The sequence below is a fragment of the Scomber scombrus genome, chromosome 18 (genome assembly GCF_963691925.1).
Source record: "Scomber scombrus chromosome 18, fScoSco1.1, whole genome shotgun sequence".
Taxonomy (NCBI): Eukaryota; Metazoa; Chordata; class Actinopteri; order Scombriformes; family Scombridae; genus Scomber; species Scomber scombrus.
Genome location: NC_084987.1, coordinates 2,110,468 through 2,131,746, shown reverse-complemented (window position 1 = coordinate 2,131,746; position 21,279 = coordinate 2,110,468). Strand labels below are relative to the sequence as shown.

At 39.3% G+C, this 21,279-nt stretch overlaps 1 protein-coding gene across 6 annotated transcripts in view; it reads left to right on the top strand.

The window, feature by feature from the left end:
* The first annotated feature begins 214 nt into the window (after positions 1 to 214).
* The window catches only part of LOC133999045 (NACHT, LRR and PYD domains-containing protein 12-like), a 72,971-nt gene continuing 51,906 nt past the window's right edge, over positions 215 to 21,279 (top strand). For all 6 annotated transcript variants that reach the window (XM_062438158.1, XM_062438163.1, XM_062438162.1 and 3 more), the window contains exons 1-3: positions 215 to 374; positions 1,456 to 1,602; positions 2,026 to 2,145. In XM_062438158.1, coding sequence (XP_062294142.1) covers positions 1,487 to 1,602; positions 2,026 to 2,145 — 236 coding nt within the window. In that variant the 5' untranslated portion in view covers positions 215 to 374; positions 1,456 to 1,486. The remainder of the gene's footprint in view (positions 375 to 1,455; positions 1,603 to 2,025; positions 2,146 to 21,279) is intronic.

Genomic DNA, 21,279 nt, shown 5'->3' with positions numbered 1-21,279 from the left:
GTTGTGAGCTGTTTGGGTAGATGGGGCGGTACACAGACTCGCGTATGAGAACGTGCTTGCAGCGGGGAATTCCGAATTTACCCAGCAATAAGAAATACTATTTTCTGATTGGCTGGTAGGTCGCTATGTCGGGACAGCTTTGAACTCAGCAGAGAAATACGTCTACGCCTCGTCGGTTAGTTTCTGTATATTATATATTAATTTCTGTGCGGTGGGCTTTACCACCTCTCAGTGAGAGAATTGAGAGCTCTGTAAATACATAGGTGACAGGTAAGGGAGATGAGTAGCAAGCAGACAGGTAGGGAGTAAAGGTGAACGTCAGTACAGACTTTCACAGTCAGCAGAGCAGAACGAGGAAAACAAGTCTGAGGCAGGTGAGTGTTAATATCAGGACTGTAAATAATGATTACTGTCATTATTGATCAATCTGATGATTATTTTTAAGTTTAATTGTTTAGTTGATTAAACTGTCAGAAAAATATGAAATCACACAGTTTGACGTCTTCAAAAGTAGTTTCCTGTTGTTCTTTTCCTGGTTTGTGCGTCCTCACAGTGATGTAACGTGACTCACTGCTGCCTCTAAATAGAGAGAAGTCACAGTTAAGAAGCACACACATGTTTATCTGAAGTCTGTTTGATGGATTTAAACCAGAGTCAAAGTTTCTCTTTGTGATGACTAGAAAACACACATGGTTGTGATTCAATCAGGAAAGACCAGAGAATTACGTAAAAAGAATATATTATACGGATGATATTAATGATTGGGTATAGTCAAAGTCATTGGCGCTTGGACTCTGCAGGGAGAATTTTTTTAATCGAAGGACATCAGTCCTGAGCAGCAGTGAGATAGATCCCCCCCAATGGAGTCTAAACACTGGTGGTGGTGGTGGCTGATGACGAGGATGATGACAGGCACCTCAGGCAGAACCGGGCTCTTTGTGGGCGGCCAGCTGGCTCGACTGGTTGGGATGACATGAAAAATCAACTTCAGTCTGACTCCTGCTGAAACTGATCGGGTTGATGAGGTTGATGAAGCGATGCATTGATGAATGTGTAGACTGGGTGTTGATGGGGAGGTGGTGGGTCGCACAAAACAGCGTCAAGAAAGCACCTGAACAGAGAAGGAGAACATTTAAAAAAGACAGCTGCAATATGATAGGCTGAAAAAGAAATTCTGTCACCATTCTATTGGTAAGATGTGACCAGGTGATGTGAACAGCTGATATCTTAATTAATGCCCCAGAAATGATGGCAAGGAAATTATGAGCTTTGAGAGAGAACAGTACGAGCAGTGAGAAGGATAAGAAATAAACTATAGACATGAGCATGCAAAAAGATGGTGTTCCTGTCTGAACTTTCGCTAAGCTTCATTTAAAGTCGTGTAAACTAATAAGAAGCTACTAAGTTGAGACGCAGGACTGGGTTTATTTATTATGAAGGTGTGTGTGTCTGCAGTGTTACTGGTTTACCTTTCCGACTCCAGAAGATGAAGGAAGAGGAGGAAGAGGATGACGGAGTCTCCAGCTGTGTGTCTATGAAGAGTGACCGGTCCATTGAGCGTCCTCCACTCTTCAGTAATGAACCTGGACCCTCAGACACAAAGTAAGAGACTGTTTCTACTGTAAACTACAAACATCACTGACTGACAACACACACTCTACTACAACCATCTCCATCATTTATTAGTGAGAGGCTGAAGATCTTCTGCAGCAGTTTCAGTCATCTAAGTATAAAGTGTCAGCTGATGTGTTTATCAAAGCCGAGCAGCTCATAGAAATGTGTGTAAATGATACAGTCAGACTACATGCATGCATCAGACTCTGCAAACACACTGTGAGTTTACAGGAGATTAATTCAGATTATACATGAAGAAGTTCAAATCTCTTTACTCTCACATCTGTTCAGATCACATCAGCTGTATACAAATAAAAATGAACTAAATAGTGCTAATATGAAATGTTACATGTGTTTATATCTGCTCTTTACAAGAAGTAATGATGTATGTATCATATCTGTTGTTTCCAGACATCAGAACCACAGACAGAGAGCAGAGTCTGTAATATCCAGCTGTGTGTCTATGAAGAGTGACCGGTCCATTGAGCATCCTCTAGTCTTCAGTAATGAACCTGGACCCTCAGACACAAAGTAAGAGACTGTTTCTACTGTAAACTGACCTGAAGATGATTCAGTAAGATGCTTTCATGAAGGTTGTAGTTTAGATATGAAGGAAAGAAATAATGAAGTAGCTTCCATTCAGCTGTAATCTACAACAGATCTTCATGTTCATGTGAACCAGAGACAGAGACAGGGCTGGTATTGCTGTTTGATTTTCCAGTCAATAAATGTAAAGTAGCAGCAGGTAACCCAGGTTGATATTTACTAAGGATTTACTAACAAGTCAAACTGTGTCTGTCCTTTTTTACTAAAGGACTGCAGCAGCAGGTACAATGTTTGGTCTCATGTAATACAGACTGTGTCTTGACGTGTTCCTGTTCAAAGACACTAAATATGGGAGGAGGTCATGTAAATGTATAGAAACAGCCTAGCTTGCAGTTTCTTCTTCTTCTCTGCCTTTGCTGGTGTATTGTTGTGTCTGTTTAATTACTTTTGAGCTCTTCTCATTTATGTATATAGTATTTTATTTCAAATTGAATTTGCTGAATCTCAGAGCCTGAAGAACAAGAACAGTCTAAATACTGACAGTCTGGACTATTTATGTGGGGAAAGAGCTGCATGCAGCTTGTGAGCTGTCGGTTGGCCTCCACTAATGTCATGTGTCATAAAGAATGTGTTCATGTCCACAGAGAGAGGAAGAGGAGGGCTGTTTCTGTGGAGGAGCAGCTGTCCTGCTGTTCTTTGTGTCAGGGCGTCCTGAAGGATCCAGTCTCTACCAGCTGTGGACACTGGTTCTGCAGACAGTGCATCACCTCATACTGGGACCAGTCTGCTTCATCAGGAGACTCCTCCTGTCCCCAGTGTGGAAAAAGATCCAGAACCAGATCTGGGCTGCAGACAGACAGTCAGACCAGCACTGTACAAAGTAAGACTGAAGATCTGTCTGCTGATGTCATAATCTCTTAAAAAAGGACAGGAATCTACCTCCTCTATCCTACTGAACATTAACACTCTACATTCTACCTTTTTTCTTCTCTTTCAGTAGAGAGTGGTCTGCTGGAGCTTTTAGATGAACATCAGATCAGTCTGAGCAGCACATGTGAATGTGTGACTCAAGGAACTGATGAAGCAGGAAATGAAATTCGCCTCAAACGCATCTACACTGAAGTCCACATCATACAGGGACTCAGTGAAGAGGTTAATACCCAACATGAGGTGTGGCAGCTGGAAACAGCTTCCAAGATGGAGACCCTCCATGACGCTTCAATCAAGTGTCAGGACATCTTTAAAGTCTTACCGGACCAACAGAAACACATCAGAGTGGTTCTGATGAACGGCGTCGCTGGCGTTGGAAAAACCTTCTCAGTGCTGAAGTTCACTCTGGACTGGGCACAGCGCTCCAACAACCAAGATATCAGTCTGCTGATTCTGTTCTCGTTCAGGGCGCTGAACTTGATCAAAGATGAGCAGTACAGTCTGCTCATGCTGATCCATGTTTTCTATCCAACATTACAGAAGCTCACAGCAGAGAAGCTCGCTGTCTGTAAAGTTCTGTTCATCTTTGACGGCCTGGATGAAAGCAGACTTTCACTGGATTTCAACACCAGAGAAGTTGTGACTGATGTCACACAGAAGACATCAGTCAGCGTGCTGTTGACTAACCTCATCAAGGGGAATCTGCTTCCCTTGGCTCTCATCTGGATAACTTCCCGACCTGCAGCAGCCAATCAGATCCCTCCTTCATGTGTTAGCAGGGTAACAGAAGTACAAGGCTTCACTGATGCCCAGAAGGAGGAGTACTTCAGGAGGAGATTCAGTGATGAAGAGCAGTCCAGCAGAATCATCTCACACATCAAGACATCCAGGAGCCTCCACATCATGTGTTACATCCCAGTCTTCTGCTGGATCACTGCTACAGTTCTGGACCACATGTTGACTACAGACCAGAGAGGAGAGCTGCCCAAGAGCCTGACTGACATGTACTCATACTTCCTGCTGGTTCAGATAAAGAGGAAGAAGAACAAGTATGATGAGGGACATGAGACGAGTCAACAGGAGCTGACAGAGGCTGACAGGAAACTTCTTCTGAAGCTGGGGAAGCTGGCGTTTGAACAGCTGGAGAAAGGAAACATCCTGTTCTACCAAAAAGACCTGGAGCAGTGTGGTCTTGATGTCACAGAGGCTGCAGTGTTATCAGGATTTTGTACAGAGATCCTCAAAAGAGAGAAACTCCAGAAGAAAGCAGTCTACAGCTTTGTCCATCTGAGCGTTCAGGAGTTTCTGGCTGCAGTCTACATGTACCACTGTTACACCAGCAGGAATACAGAGGTAGTAAAGGACTTCCTGGGAGAAGACTACAGTGACTCACCGCTGGATGACTTCCTGATGGGAGCCATGGCGAAATCTCTCCAAAGTAAAAATGGCCACCTGGACCTGTTTGTCCGCTTCCTTCATGGCCTCTCTCTAGAGTCCAACCAGAGTGTCTTAGGAAACCTGCTGGGTCAGACAGACAACAGTCCAGAAACCATCCAGAGAGCCATCAACAACCTTAAGGAGATGAACACTGGGGATATCTCTCCTGACAGAAGCATCAACATCTTCCACTGTCTGATGGAGATGAACGACTACTCAGTACATCAGGAGATCCAAGAGTTCCTGAAGTCAGAGAACAGATCAGAGAAGGAAATCTCTGAGATCCACTGCTCAGCTCTGGCCTACGTGCTGCAGATGTCAGAGGAGGTTCTGGATGAGTTGGACCTGGAGAAGTACAACACAGCAAAAGAGGGACGACGGAGACTGATCCCAGCTGTGAGGAACTGCAGAAAGGCTCGGTAAATCCAGATGTGATTAACATTATAGATCAGTGTAGATTAGTAGTTTAGTTCTTTTTCTGTCACTTGCTCTCCTGTTTTAAAGTAGTTTGAGCCGATGTCCCTTTCCCAGTTAAAGGAAATGATTGGTCATATAAAATCCTCTACTTGTCCCACAGATGTTGTTTCCTCTCGCTTTTTTAAAGAGATCTGTGAGACAATAGCCCTGTTTCCACTGCAGGAACTTCGGGGTCATTTTACGGGGAAGTTGGTGCTTGCCTCCATAGCAGGAACCTGCCCCGAAACTTTTACGATGATTGGGTATACTCAAAGCAGAATGTGGCGTCAACAGAAAGCACTCATATAAGCAATTTTTAAAACCCAGCAGAAGAAGAACAGTAGTAGAAAGCGTCCACTGCCATGTACACAAACACACAAGCCAGAAACGGGGCAACCACCTCAGGTCCCTCAATGTATACTTCCTTGTTGTCGTTTTCTTTGTTATGATTTCGGTGCGTCGACTCGGTGACATCACTGTCAGAATCCAGTGGGTCCTATCCGGGTCCTACTCTGCTATGGAGACACAACAGCTGAGAGGACCGAGTGAGAGGACGTTCCTGTAAAGGTCCTGCCTCCTAAATTTTACCAGGAACTTCCTCAGTGGAAACGGGGCTTATTGGACCTAACATCCAAACTATTTTAAACAGCAGTCCGGCTTCAGGTGTTGTACCAGCTACTTTTAAGCATGTAGTTGTGCAACCACTAATCAAAAAACATAATCTGGACACTTCAGTCCTTTCAAATCCTATACCGATTTCAAAACTTCCCTTTCTTTCAAAAATTCTGGAAAAATTTGTACTCATTCAATTGCAGTCCTTCTTAAATGTACATGGTATTGTTGAGATGTTCCAGTCTGGTTTTAAAGCCTTTCACAGCACTGAATCTGCACTTTTAAAAGTTTTTAATGATCTTTTATTAGCCACTGACTCTGGGGATTCTGCCGTTCTTATGCTATTAGACATATCAGCTGCTCTCGATACAGTGGATCACAGTATCCTTACGTCTTGGCTAGAGTATTATGTAGGTATTAAAGGAACCGCTCTGGAGTGGTTCAGGTCTTACTTGTCTGACAGAAGTTATTCTGTCAGCCTTGGTGATTGTGTGTCCTCAGCGCCTTTACCTTGTGGAGTGCCTCATGGGTCCATTCTTGGGCCTATCCTATTTTCTCTTTATATGCTCCCCCTGGGTTCTTAGAAAACATGGCATTGCATTCCACTTTTATGCAAATGACACACACATTTGTTTGCTCTTGAAACAAAATGGCAACCTACAGCCACTGTTGGATGGTATTAAGGACATTAAAGCTTGGATGGCCTTAAACTTTTTAAGTTTTAATGAAAATGAAACAGAGATTCTGTTATTCGGACCCTGTAGTGCCTGTGTTGGCCCCCATATGGACCTGAGCTCTGTAAATCCATACATAAAATCCACTGTTAAAAATCTGGGTGTGATTATGGACAGTGATTTTAAATTGGACAATCACATAAATTCAGTTGTGAAGTTTACCTTTTTCCAACTGAGGCTTTTATCAAAGGTCAAGTCCTGCCTGTCTTTCAATTATTACAGTTGGTCCAAAATGCAGCAGCTCGTATTTTTAATAGGAACAGGCAAGCGAGAGCACAATTCCCCCAGTAGGCCTCCCTGTACATTTTAGGATTGATTTTAAAATTTAAAATTTTGTTTACAAATCATTACATGGGCTAACTCCAATTTATCTGTCTGATCTTTTTGATGAGTCACACTAACTTAATACAAGTGGGCATTACTTGAACTATATCTTAGTATAGTCAACTTCAATAAAGTTGACAGAACTCAATTAGAATAAGTCACATGAGCTAAGACAATTTGTACATAACAGTAAAGTTAGCTTCACATGTTTACACTTTTTACTTGATACTCTTCATACAATAAAAACCCTGAATCTGGTTAAGACACTTTGAGTTAATTTAGATTGTCCAGACAGAGATCACCAAGGGTCGTTTAGCAATTTTTTATCACAGTTTATCTTTATCAAAACATATAAAAAAACAAAAAGATGTAAATAAGATATAAATAATAACATAAAATATCTATATAATAATATATCTATATATAAATAATAAATACATATATATAAATACACATATATATATTTATATGTAAAAAAATAAAATAAGATATAATGCATTCAGGGAAATACATGCATAAAATATTTAATAATATTGTTAATAGGGCACATATATACAAGTTAATCTGGGAAGCTGAGATTTGGCTAAAACTTTGCATGCATACATGGAAGTGTAAAACTGAGAACAGAAGCTGAGGTCTTATGTTGAAATAAAATTCACATGTCCAATGGACATGATGTAATGATGTGATTATGAATTGCTGTGCTTACTGTGCAGCTAAGAAAAAACTCACTGGAAAAATCTCCAAGATACAGGGTCAGTCACTGTAGGACAGCAGTATGTGTTGTGGTGATGTCTTAGGTCTAATGGAAAAGACAAAAGACAATAAACAGAAAGCTTAACTATTGGAAATAATATATATATATTAAGTTACAACACTGAACTTTAAGTTCAGGAGTAGAAGTAGTAGTTATTATACAATGTTGTAGTAACAGCTGTAGGCCTAGCTGAAGCAAGCAATCACACTAATATAAGGTGGTAATAATGACAGTTAGGTGTGTATTGATTATCTGGAGGAGGCGATCAAGTGACTGACCAACAACTCCTTCTTTGAATTTGAAGATGTCAATGAGACGAGTAGTGGGTGGTCCAGAGCTTTGTAGAAGTATTTCCTGAGGTTCTAACTAGCAACTCTGTAGAACACCAAAGAACCAAAAAACACATTCACAAAATTGTTTCGTCCATTAGCGTATTCATTTAATGCCAATACTTCATTTGCATGTTAAATACATCTCTAGTGCAAAACTTCCCTGGCTGCTGCAACCACCTTCCAGCTGACACCTAAAAAAATAGAGAATAACCAGTTAGACAATAACGGACAGTGACAACAAACAGTAACAACACATTCAACAACCATTTCTGGTGTGTTTGTCATCAGTCAGTAAATGTAGCTGCTTATGGATGTGAACCTGACAGCAGCAGGTAGCAAAGAGAGATGATCTTTATCAACTGGAACTGTTCACTGAGCTGAACTGAGTCTAAATATCCTGCAGTCACATTAAACATAGTGGACAGTAAAAGTGGTTTTCTAGTGAAGATGTCCTCATGTTAACTTTGTGGAGACAGACATGGGATCAGATCACACAGACACACTGTGCACATTATGGAAGCCTCAATGTAACTCCATGTTCTCTCCTTCATCTGCAAGATTAAAGCAAAACAAAGATTAAAAGTCTGCAGGTCTGAGAGAGAGTGATGAGAATGATTGTTTCATTTAAACACACTGAGATACAATTAGCTGAACTGGGAGTGTTCTGGTAGCTTACTGGTTAAGACACATATCTTATAACTACAATGTCAGTGGTTCAGTTCCAGCAGTGGAGCTTGGCTGCATGTTATTCTCTGTCTCTCTCTTCTTGTTTCCTGTTTATCTCTCAGCTGCTTTTCCTTAAAGGATTCATTAACGTCAAGCTGTTTCATCATCAAATGCAATATAGTAAATATAAAGTGTCCTCTTTCATGATAACATATCTTGTAATATATGTGTCATTACAGACTTTCTCACTGTCATCTCAGAAAGACTCATTGTGGAATTGTGGCCTCAGCTCTGAAGACCAACCCTCATCTGACAGATCTGGACCTGAGTTACAACAACCTGGATAATTCAGACATGAAGGTTCTGTGTGCTGGACTGGAGAGTCCAAACTGTAAACTGGAGACTCTGAGGTCAGTTTACTGACTGTAACTTTGCTAGATTTGTTTCTATATATTCAATTAAAATCCTTCACTGAAGTTTCAGATGTTTGGTTAATAGATTTTCAGGATTTGCTTTTAGTTCAAATCTGTAGAATTACATTTTTTCAGCAATTTAAAATACACAGTCTTGTTCTGTGTAAAAATGACTTCCAGAGTTTAAACTAATATGAGGCATCAAGTATGGTTGTGTTTCTTCAGTGTTTCCTTGCTGAGCTGCAGTGGAGGGATCCAAACTAAAAGAGCGCATTTTTTACTAAATATTTTGAAACGTTGAGTCAGATAAATCAAGTGTGAGTCTACCAGACTGTCAAAGCCTCATATTAGCTTCAGCTGAACTTATGAAGTCATTTCCTACAGTGTAGCGGTGTTAGGAAGAGGAATGATTACTGCCCCCAATAACATGTTTTAATTACACACACCTACTAAACTATCAAATACAGGAAGAAGAGCTGATTTAATAGATTCAGATTAAAACCTGAACACATGATTTTAATCTACATTATTTATTCTTTATTCAGATTGTATCACTGCAGTTTGAAAAAGATCAGCTGTGATTCTCTGGCCTCAGCTCTGAAGTCAAACCCCTCCCATCTGAGAGAGCTGGATCTGAGTAACAACAACCTGCAGGATTCAGACGTGAAGCTGCTGTCTGATCTTAAGGAGAGTCCAGACTGTAGTCTGGAGACTCTGCAGTAAGTTCACTGACTGTCTGTTACTATTGTTGATCTTAATGTTTAACAACTGATCCTAATTTATGTACATAAATAATTACATCCATGAAGTTAGTTTCCTTTTTTCTATATTTAGTATTTTTTTACTGTACAGTTTAGTCTGTAGTTATAAACAGTGTCTCTGTCTTTCAGAAGGGGCTCACAGACTAATTTTACACATGATCCATGATAACAAGAATCCTGAAAAATAGAAATTCTCAGCAAAAATAGCGTAGTGTCAGTATTTTAGCCCCTGGCTCCCCTGTAGTTCACAACTTGGTTATAAAAGATGACTGATTCTTAAATAAACTTCTGTATACAGGAGAACATCTCAACTAATATCTCTCTATCAAGATTACTTGATGAAGGAGAAATATTTCTTTATTATATCTTTTAATGTTTAATGTTTTTTAATATGTTTTTTTCATATGTCTTCTCATTGATGTTGATCCTTCAGAACACACAACACACACACATACACACACACACACACACACACATATCAATGCTGGTGTTTAAAGTATTTGTATGACTCAGTGTTGACATGCATATGTGTCTGAACGTTGTGGTGACATTTAGATTATGTCGGTAGAAGGCTGACATTATGATGATCCACAATAACACAATGACAAAGTCACTCTGCTCATTTTAGAAAAAAGCTCATTGATGAGGACATAGTAATGTTGAACTACACATTTAAAACCTGAACACATCTGATTGAATTATAAATGGATTTTAATCTACATCATTTATTCTTTATTCAGATTGGAGGACTGCAGTTTGTCAGAGACGGGCTGTGCTTCTCTGGCCTCAGCTCTGAAGTCCAACCCCTCCCATCTGAGAGATCTGGATCTGAGTAACAACAAGCTGCAGGATTCAGACGTGGAGCTGCTGTCTGATCTTCTGAAGAGTCCAGACTGTAAACTGGAGACTCTTAGGTCAGTTAACTGACTGTCTTTTACTATTGTTGATCTTAATGTTTAACAGCTGAAACTAATTTATGTACATACATAATTTACATCCATGAGGTTATTTTTCTACATTATTAGTATTTCACTGAACAGTTTAGTCTGTAGTTATAAAAGATGACTTAAAGAAAGAAATATTTCCTTATTATAATCTTTAATCTGTATTAATGAATGATGTCTGATCATTGATATTGATCCTTCTGAACACACACCCACCCACACACAAAATGAAAAAATACACAAAGCACTGCTGTGTTGAAGATTAAATGATAATAATTGTCTAATAAGGAGACAGCATACACACAGAGTGACATCAGCTCATCTCACTGAACAAGGAACAAACCTAATCTATTAGAGTTTCTGAAGGAATAAAGAAATTATCTGTGATTGGTCAAACATACCAGTCTATATGACTGCAGCCAATGACAAATAACCATAAGACATACATTTACATACACATGATGTCACACAAGGGTCACACATCCCCAGGACAGGAAATTGGGGCCTTAAGCCATAAATTATTTTCTGGCACTTCACCACATCCTGCCCTTTCCAAGACCCCAAGTCTTTACCTTACCTGGACACAAGTCAGGAACCTAGTGACCATCAGAACCCCTTTCACACTGTATACAGCGGACTTCAAATACAACTCTGAGTCCTGCCACATCCAGAAATACTTGGACGACACTGCTATTGTGGCATGTATCAGGAATGGACAGGAATCTGAATATAGGGATCTGATAAAAGCCTTAAGTTACTGGAGTCACAAGAACTATCTCCTACTGAACACCTCAAAGACTAAGGAAATGATCAGAGATTTCCGCAGGTTCAAGCCCCCTCTTCAGCCAGTAAATACTTGTGGGGTGGACATCGAGGTGGTGCCACGTTATAAGTATCTAGGTGTACACCTGGATAATAAGTTGGACTGGTCTGTAGTAAGTTGCTGCAGATGTTCTATCAGTCTGTGGTGACAAGTGTGTTGTTCTATGCTGCAGTCTGCTGGGGAGGCAGCATCAGGCACAGAGATGCAAGGCGGCTGGACAAACTAGTCAAAAGAGCTGGCTCTGTGATTGGAGCCAGGTTGGACACACTGGAGGAGGTGGTGGAGAGATGCACTGTGAAGATGTTTGAGGCCATCTTGAAATACCCGGATCATCCGCTACAGTAAACCTTTATGGACCAAAAAAAACAGCAGTGAACGGCTCCTCTCTCTCCGTTGCAGGACGGAGAGATTTAAAAGATCCTTGTAATCCGTGTAATTCTTCAACAATTTACAGAAGAAATTACTATTATTGAATTTCCCCTCGGGGATCAATAAAGTATTTTGAATTTTAATTTTTTAATTTTTTAATGTAGTCAATGAGAGCATCCCTCAGGACACACACAATTACAGGGTCAAAGCAGCGGTCATACATCCACACAACCCAAAACTTAGAACTTCTATCTTATCCCGAGATAGACCAAGGCGAGGAAGTAGCAGTAGACTTCTTAATAAATAACAAAGTGCAAATTCCACAAGACAGCACAACTACAAGGTAAAAACAGTGATCTTACTTCACAATCATCTATTAAAATGATAAACCAACCATTTGCTGCTTATTTACTTTTACAACATACACACACACACAGATCAATGCAGGTGTTTAGAGTATTTGTATGACTCAGTGTTGACATGAATGTGTCTGAACGTTGTGGTGACATTTGGATGATGTCTGTAGAAGGCTGACATTATGATGATCCACAATAACACAATGACAAAGTCACTCTGCTCATTTTAGAGAAAAGCTCATTGATGAGGACATTGTAATGTTGAACTACACATTTAAAACCTGAACACATCTGATTGGATTATAAATGGATTTTAATTTACATCATTTATTCTTTATTCAGATTGTATCACTGCAGTTTGTCAGAGACCAGCTGTACTTCTCTGGTCTCAGCTCTGAAGTCCAACCCCTCCCATCTGCGACATCTGGATCTGAGCTACAACAAACTGCAGGATTCAGACGTACAGCTGCTGTGTGAACTTCTGAAGAGTCCAGACTGTATACTGGAGAGTCTGAGGTCAGTTCACTGACTGTCTGTTACTATTGTTGATCTTATTGTTTAACAACTGAAGCTAATTTATGTAAATAACTTATATTGATTAAGTACATTTGTCTACATTTTCAGTATTTTACAGTTTAGTCTGTAGTTATAAAAGATGACTGATTCTTAGAGAAACTGTAGAAAATGTTCACTGTAAGTTGTTAAAGTAAATTAATGTTTATAATTTTTGGTAAAGAGTCACATCTGTATACAGAAGATCCTCTCAACTAATATCTGTTAGAAACTGATCAAGTTGACTTGATTGAGAAATATTTCTTTATTATATTCTTTAATGTATTTTTATGATTAATGTCTGATCATTGATATTGATCCTTCAACACACACACACACACACACACACACACACACACACACACACACACACACACACACACACACACACACACACACACACACACACACTCCCAGATCAATGCAGAAGGCTATTGCACAAAAGCAGAATTTAGAAATTCAGAATAACTGAAAAAGCGAGGCTTGACCTGGTCTCATCAGTTCATCCTGGCTTAATCTGTTGCACATTTGCTAGGATGAGGATATACGGCTGGAGCAAACCAGGTTTAAGTAATTCAGATAAATGTAGGTATGTCTCAATTCAGGGGCTGCATCGTTTGAAGGACGCATTTGAAGGCCAATTACGTCACAATGTCACGCGAAGGCTGTCCCAATTCGAAGGCTCCTTTGAATGCAACCTTCTTTTCCCTCTTTTTGGAGGATACATCGCTACTATCCTTCGCGGCCTCCCATATCCTAAGATCCTTTGCGCGCCGCTGCTCAATCCCAAAAAAAATCGGCAGCCGACGGAGCTGCTTCTCCTCTTCCTCCAGAAAAAATAAAATCAAAAATTGCTCTGGCTCAATCATTTTTTTAAACTTTCTTTCTACTCTTTCACTTCCTTTTGTTCTTTCTCTCTTACTTTCGTGGGCCTGGGCTTCAGAAATCATGACATAACGGTAAGGGCGGGAACATCTGGTGACGCAACCAGGAAATCCTCCGAAGGCTAGACCGTCCAATTTAATACGGTTGATGCTTCCTTCGGAGGTCCCTCAGAAGGAGCCGCCTTTTGAAGGCCGGGTCCTTCGAAGGATGCAGCCCTTGAATTGGGACACAGCTTGTGTGTTCACGCCTTGTTAAATAGACCATCCAATTGATCACAGATTTACTGATGCTGAAATAGAAAAAACATGCTACACACTTCTCATCAAGTGAACAACAGCTACTAATGGAAACTTATGAGGATATGAAACATATGTTAAAAGGGAAATACGTCTGCTGTGATTAAACAGAAAAAGTGTGGCAGACAATATCGGCCAACAAAATGTGTAAGTAGTCCAACTATAAACACTTACTAACCACTACACACTAAACCGTCATAATTACAATTCAAGGAGTTACTTTGTCATTTTCACAATGAACAGTTGTACACTTTGCCTTAAAAGTGAGCAGTGGAAATTAATGTTAATCATGAAATTTACCATAAAGACTAATTACAAAGACTCATCAACAATGCAAGAATATGTACTATAACCATAGGCACAAATCTCTCTCTCTCTCTCTCCCTCTGTGTATAAATTACTTAGAGGGCGTGGCCAGGGAAGATGTTGAAGATGTGCGCCAGTGATTTCAATATCAAATCTGATAGAGCTGCAAACAGTGCCTTTATTCAGATTTTCAGCATCTTTAACTGAATATAAGAACATGCTTCTTGTGAAGAAACGCAGAGAAAACAAATCATCTGTGGGAAGGTGAGGTCTCTGCGCTGCACAGTGCTGAACTCTGGGACCCAACAGTCTGCACAGAAAGCTCTTCTCAGTATTTGTGCTTCTTCATTGAATACGCAAACATCTAACATCCAAACAAGGGCACGCTGTTGTGAAGAAATAAACACGTGATGGGACTTCAAGTATTTCGCTCCATGACATCATTAAATCCACCTTTGCTTCATCAGCCGTTTCTAATCATCTCAATTACTGCTGTAATATATGTATTCATCAAACCTCTGACAGCAGCATGAACCGCAGTCCTCATACAGACGACATGACAGTAAGCCTAACTAATAATAACTGACATGTATGATTATAATAATTAGAATCTTTAGGTACAATTGAATTTACTGTATGACAATGTATCTGCGGTAATTTAATGCAGGCTAATAAAAAAAGAGTCAAAATACAAACAGAGAACCATGAAATAACCATAAAAGTCATCTATTTCCAATCGGAGTGACAGCTGACTGAACCATTAAAACACCAGGATTAACTAAGCATGGCTGTTAGCCTGGTCTGCAGCAGGCTAGCCATACAGAATAAATCTCCATGGTAATTTATGTGCCCATGCTTTCGTGCAACCGAGTCCCAGGTAAATTCAGCCAGGATAACGGGAAAATCACAGCTTAATCTGCTCTCTAGGTTTTGTGCAACAGCCCTCTGGTGTTTAAAATATAATTTTATGACTCAGTGTTGACATGAATATGGGTCTGAATGTTGTGGTGACATTTGGATGATGTCAGTTGAAAGCTGACATTATGATGATCCACAATAGCACAATGACAAAGTCACTCTGCTGATTTTACAGAAAAGCTCATTGATGAGGAAATAGTAATGTTGAACTACACATTTAAAACCTGAACACATCTGATTGGATTAAAAATGGAATTTAATCTACATCATTTATTCTTTACTCAGATTGTTTGGCTGCAGCTTGTCAGAGACCAGCTGTACTTCTCTGGTCTCAGCTCTGAAGTCCAACCCCTCCCATCTGAGATATCTGGATCTGGGTAAAAACAAGCTGCAGGATTCAGACGGGGAGCTGCTGTGTGATCTTCTGAAGAGTCCACACTGTAGACTGGGAACTCTTAGGTCAGTTCACTGACTGTCTGTTACTATTGTTTATCTTGATGCTTAACAACTGAACTTAATTTATGTACATACATAATTTATATAGATTAAGTTATTTTTCTACATTTTCAGTATTTTACTGAACAGTTTAGTCTGTAATTATAAAAGATGACTGATTCTTAAAGAAACTGTAGAAAATGTTCACTGTTAGTTGTTAAAGTAAATGAATGTTTATCATTTTTGGTAAAGAGTCACATCTGTATACAGAAGATCCTCTCAACTAATATCTGTTTGAAACTGATCAAGTTTACTTGTTGAAGGAGAAATATTTCTTTATTATATTCTTTAATGTGTTTTAATGAATAATATCTGATCATTGATATTGATCCTTCAGAAAAAAAGACCACACACACACACACACACAGATTGACTCAGTGTTGACATGAATATGTGTCTGAATGTTGTGGTGACATTTGGATGATGTCAGTTGAAAGCTGACATTATGATGTTCCACAATAACACAATGAAAAGTCACTCTGCTGATTTTACAGAAAAGCTCATTGATGAGGACATAGTAATGTTGAACTACACATTTAAAATCTGAACACATCTGATAAATATATAAATGGATTTTGATCTACATAATTTATTCTTTATTCAGATTGCTGGCCTGCAGTTTGTCAGAGACCAGCTGTGCTTCTCTGGTCTCAGCTTTGAAGTCAAACCCCTCCTATCTGAGATATCTGGGTCTGAGCTACAACAAGCTGCAGGATTCAGACGTGGAGCTACTGTGTGATCTTCTGAAGAATCCACGGTGTAGATTGGAGGATTTGAGGTCAGACACCATTTTTTTACTTCCGTGTTGACATTAATATAATGTGACAGTTGCTGTGACACTAACCTGCAGACATAAAGCTGATATTATGCTGATTAAGAGAGTAGATTTTATTATACTTTATTTTATTTTATATGTTTTCACCGATTCAAATACATTGCAATGAAATGAAGCCTACATTTCAGAATAGGCCTTCTGTGAGCAGCTAATGTAAAGCTAGCGGAGCTTAATGAAGAAGACAGTTTCTTACCTCGAGAGAAGGATCAAAGGGGAGAGCTGTATTTCTGTCTCCATATGTTAATGAGGTGGGCGGTTCTAACATCTTCAGTCTCTTGTCAGTCTTAATGTCCATGTGAGTATAAATAAATATGTGTTCTGAGTTTGACATACCACAGAAAAGTGGGTTGTTAACCACCCTGCCAAATGTGATTAAAAAATTGCTAAATATGTGAAATTAGGCTTCAAAGTTGTGTAAAATTCAGCCTCTATCTCTGCTCCCAATCGCTGTGGGCGTGCCCGCCAAGTTCGCTGAAGCCCTGCCCCCTACCGAGTATCACCTGTCAATCAAAGTCACCACCTCTACCCTAAACATGGACGCTATTGCTGAGAGCTAGCTTGGTTAACTGGCAAAACAGACAGAGACAGGAATTAGCCAATCACAAAAAAGTAGGTCAGTTTCTGCCAAGGACAGCAAAGGCTCTACGGTTGCTACGACAATGAGAATCTGCTTGGGAAAAATTCTCAAAATGCCCCAGAATTTGGCTTCTGACAAGGTCCCGAACAATTGCAAACTGTGAGAAAACCGAAACTCCTGTCCAAAAACCGAAAACACCGTGAGAGACACAGAAGCCGGCAGATTCTGACAGTGATTATATATTATTTATTCAGATATTCCTTAAAATGAGCGCGTAAGCTCAGTGCGAAGACAGAGTGAGATTCTTTTGAAAAAAAAAAGACGATTACATTAGGGTCAATGGGGAGCGAGGACAGGGGTGATGTGGTCGTGAGAACAGGTTGGAGTGAGGAGTCGGGCAGCAGAATCTTGGTAAAGTTGTTTTTCACTTGTAGGCCTAAAAATATACGTGTCATATTTTTTAAAATAATTTTTGCATTGTAACTTGTTTTTTGCTGCACAACATGAGTTTGTATAGATGGAGTCAGTGGAGCTGCAGAGTTTAAGAGGTGAAGTCACTACGTCTTTACTGAAGTAGCAGTATGTTGTCATTAATATTAATGAGAGCTCCTTTTCACTGTTTGTATCTGACAGTTTTTAACCTGCATCCTGTTCATGGAGTTTCCATTTTCTAAACTTCTTCAGCCCTGAACAGATTGTGAAACATGGAAACAACATGAATTAATGATTTTAAACATGAACTTTGTCTTTTAAATTGACATATTTCATTCTTTATTCAGATTGCGTGCCTGCAGTTTGTCGGAGACCAGCTGTGCTTCTTTGGCTGCAGCTCTGAAGTCCAACCCCTCCTATCTGAGAGATCTGGATCTGCGTTACAACAACCTGAAGGATTCAGACGTGAAGCTGCTGTCTGATCTTAAGAAGAGTCCACGCTGCAGACTGGAGTTTCTGAGGTCAGTAGAGAGTTGGAATCAGTCTGGTTTCAGCAGTTTTGTATTAAACAGTCAGTATGAAAGCAAAGATCCAGTATTTCCTGGTGAAGCTCCAACCTTCTCAGTGCTGCTTTCCTCAGTGAAGCTGTGAGAACAGAATGGTGACAGGCTTCAGGATTGGACAGAAAGATCATGTGTTTGAGTTGATGTGAAGACGACTGTTGTTGTTGTGTTGATGTCTGCAGGAAATAAAGCTGGATTACAGCTGACAGCCTTACAAGATGTATAGAGACAGTGGTCCTCATCATCAAACTGTCACACCATCAAATCTGATCTACATCACTTTCATATTGTTGAAACATAAAGATTCAACATGTTCTTGGTTTGTAGAAACAAACAATTGTGGCGACCAGGCTGCATGTGATGATTTAACAGCAGGAAACATCTTCATATCCCACAGAGACTCTGTAGCTTTAAACTTTGATAAGAGTTGACATGTATCAGCAGTAAATCCATCAGTAAACTGATGAGTGAATGTCTCTGTTTCTGCAGTAATGATGTGTTCATGACTCTCAGCACTTTATTTCCTCTGTGTACTTGAGTGAAATCTGCAGAGGAAACACACTTGATAGTAAAAGTGTGTGCAGGTGTGTGAGCTTGGAGCTCAGTTTGTTCAATCCAACACGTTAACATGAGAGCTGAAAGGAAGCAAGCTACGCTGCACAGCTGTTCCACTTCTGGTCTGAACAGGACTGAAGTCCCTGCTGCTCTTTATACTGGATGTGCTGCATCACTGACTGACAGCTGATGAAGTGAGTCTCACTAAACACTCATTTATCTCCTCTGTTCTTTCTTCTTCTCTCATCAGCTGGTGATGATCTCTGTCAGAGTGAGAGTGAACATCCAGGAGTGTTGAGAGAGGATCAGCTGGATCCTGATGATCCATCTGGAGTCTGGATCTGGATTTTGTTGTGTTCACCTAAGTCTCTTAACTGACTACAAACTGAGCAGTTATCTCTGGATTTAGCTGAAGTCAGCACTTTACAGATTTGTTCTACATGAGCTGTTTGATGTAGATAAAGATAAAAACAGGTGTTATAAGTCAGACTGTGAGTCTGGGCTCATATTACTCAAGCGTCTCAGAATCACACTGAGAGTTAACGAGGACTAAAACTAATGAATGAAGCAGAAGAGAATTGACTGTGACTTTCAGCAGGAGAAGGATTACTGCTGGGAGAGAGTGAGACGTCGCTGTTTTACCACAGTCAGAGCAGCAAAGTAGAATTAATGATGACGTGTGGTAGTTTTCACACAGTCTCAGCTGTAAATATTAAACAGTGGTAATTGGGTATATTATGTGTATATGTTTATTTGTCTCAAACTGGAGATGCTTCTCTCTCTATCTCCTAACTGTCATCGTCGTCTTTTTATCTACGTAAAACCAAGACACCTCTGATTCTACTTTAAAAATACTTTTTAACAATTGTAACTTCTTGTGAGTTGGAAACCACTGGTCTAATCTGTAACAGCATTTTTATAAAAATGCCAATAATTACATCCATGAGATAAATGGAGTAGAAGTACAATAAAAAGGAAATACTTAAAGTACCTTAAAGTGGTTATTAAGTCCAGTACTCCATTGTCTGTCACACAGTATGTAAGTAGAACAAATTTGCAATGAAAAGAAATATTTGTTCACCTCATCATGTTGAACCTCCACCTTCAAGACATTGAAGAGTCATACCTACTTTATTTATCTCAAATATTCTAACAAGACTTTCCTGACATTCATTTATGTGTTGTATGTAATGTTTTGATGATTCAGTTCATTTCCTAAGTTTCTCACAAAATTAATTTTCACAATTGTCTTTTAAAGTATTAGAGATTAAATGCTGTATTCCCCTCTCTCTCTCTCTCTCTCTCTCTCTCTCTCTCTCTCTCTCTCTCTCTCTCTCTCTCTCTCTCTCTCTCCATCTCACACTCACACTCACACTCATACTCACACACGTGACTTCCAGTAAAGAAGAAAAGAGGAAGTTAAAGTTAAAAGTATTCAGTACAGACGTCATTTCACAGTCAGCAGAGCAGAAGGAGGTCACAAGTCTGAGACAGGTGAGTGTTAATATCAGGACTGTAAATAATGATTACTGTCATTATTGATCAATCTGATGATTATTTTTAAGTTCAATTGTTTAGTTGATTAAACTGTCAGAAAAAATATAAAATCACACAGTTTGACGTCTTCAAAAGTAGTTTCATGTTGTTCTTTTCCTGGTTTCTGCGTCCTCACAGTGATGTAAAAACTCAGCAAACTCTTGGATAAAAGCACTGTTAGTGGAAATTAATAATGGATCTTCAGAGTGAACCATAAAACCAAGGTGTTGAAAAGAGGTCAGATTACTATGAAAAATGACTCTCCAGGTAAAATATTACACCAAACTCCCTTTAAGAAATATGATAAATTACATTTTCCTTACGTCTCCTCAAAAACACAAAACTCTAGAAACACAAGATAAAAGGCTTCATATGTCCAAAGTCTTCTTATCAATTCAGCATCAATATAATCCATAAAGATAAACTGTATCTGCCTCATTATGACCAGACTTTGTGGACAAGAAGGTGATAATTCTACTTTATGTTTATTATTGAGTGATGGTGGTGAATTATGGTGCATTATATTGACTGGTGTTCCTAATATTTTGTCCACTCCATTAACATACATGAGAAGGGCAAAATATTAGGAACACCAGTCAAGTAGAATTATCACTTTTTTGACAAACAAAAACTGAAAATGTAAAAAACCCCTATGTGAAGCATTTAAGGGGGAATTTTGAAAAATGAATTCCAGGCCCTGATTGTTAGTAGATTAAAATGAATAATGGATCTTTAGAGTGAACCATAAAACGTTGAGTTGAAAAGAGGTCAGATTACTATGAAAATGAGACTGCATTTAAAATGTTTTCAGTAAATAAGAGCAACTTGCTGACTTGTTTCCTATAACAGCTCAGTCCTGTGATTTTCAGCCTGATATCTCTAAATGTGTCCACTGCTGCCTCTGCAGTCAGGTCATGGAGTTAAAAATACAAACATCTGATGACTAAACACTTTAAACCAGATTAAAACTAAAACATTAAAGTGTGTCATAAAACTTTGGCTTCAAACTGAATAAAATGTTAATGTGTGACAGAGCTTCAGTCTGACAGAGACACGCTGACGCAGGCGCTGTACAACTATAAATAAACTGTTAGAGAAATATTTCTTTACTACAAACATGTAGATGATAAAAACTCTTCACCAAATATATCCAGTTTGTAGCTGTAGATAAGACACACACACACACACAGACTACAAACCTCAAACTGTTGTTTAGTGCCAAGTTGTTCAACTGTTGTAAAACTGTTTTTTCAAG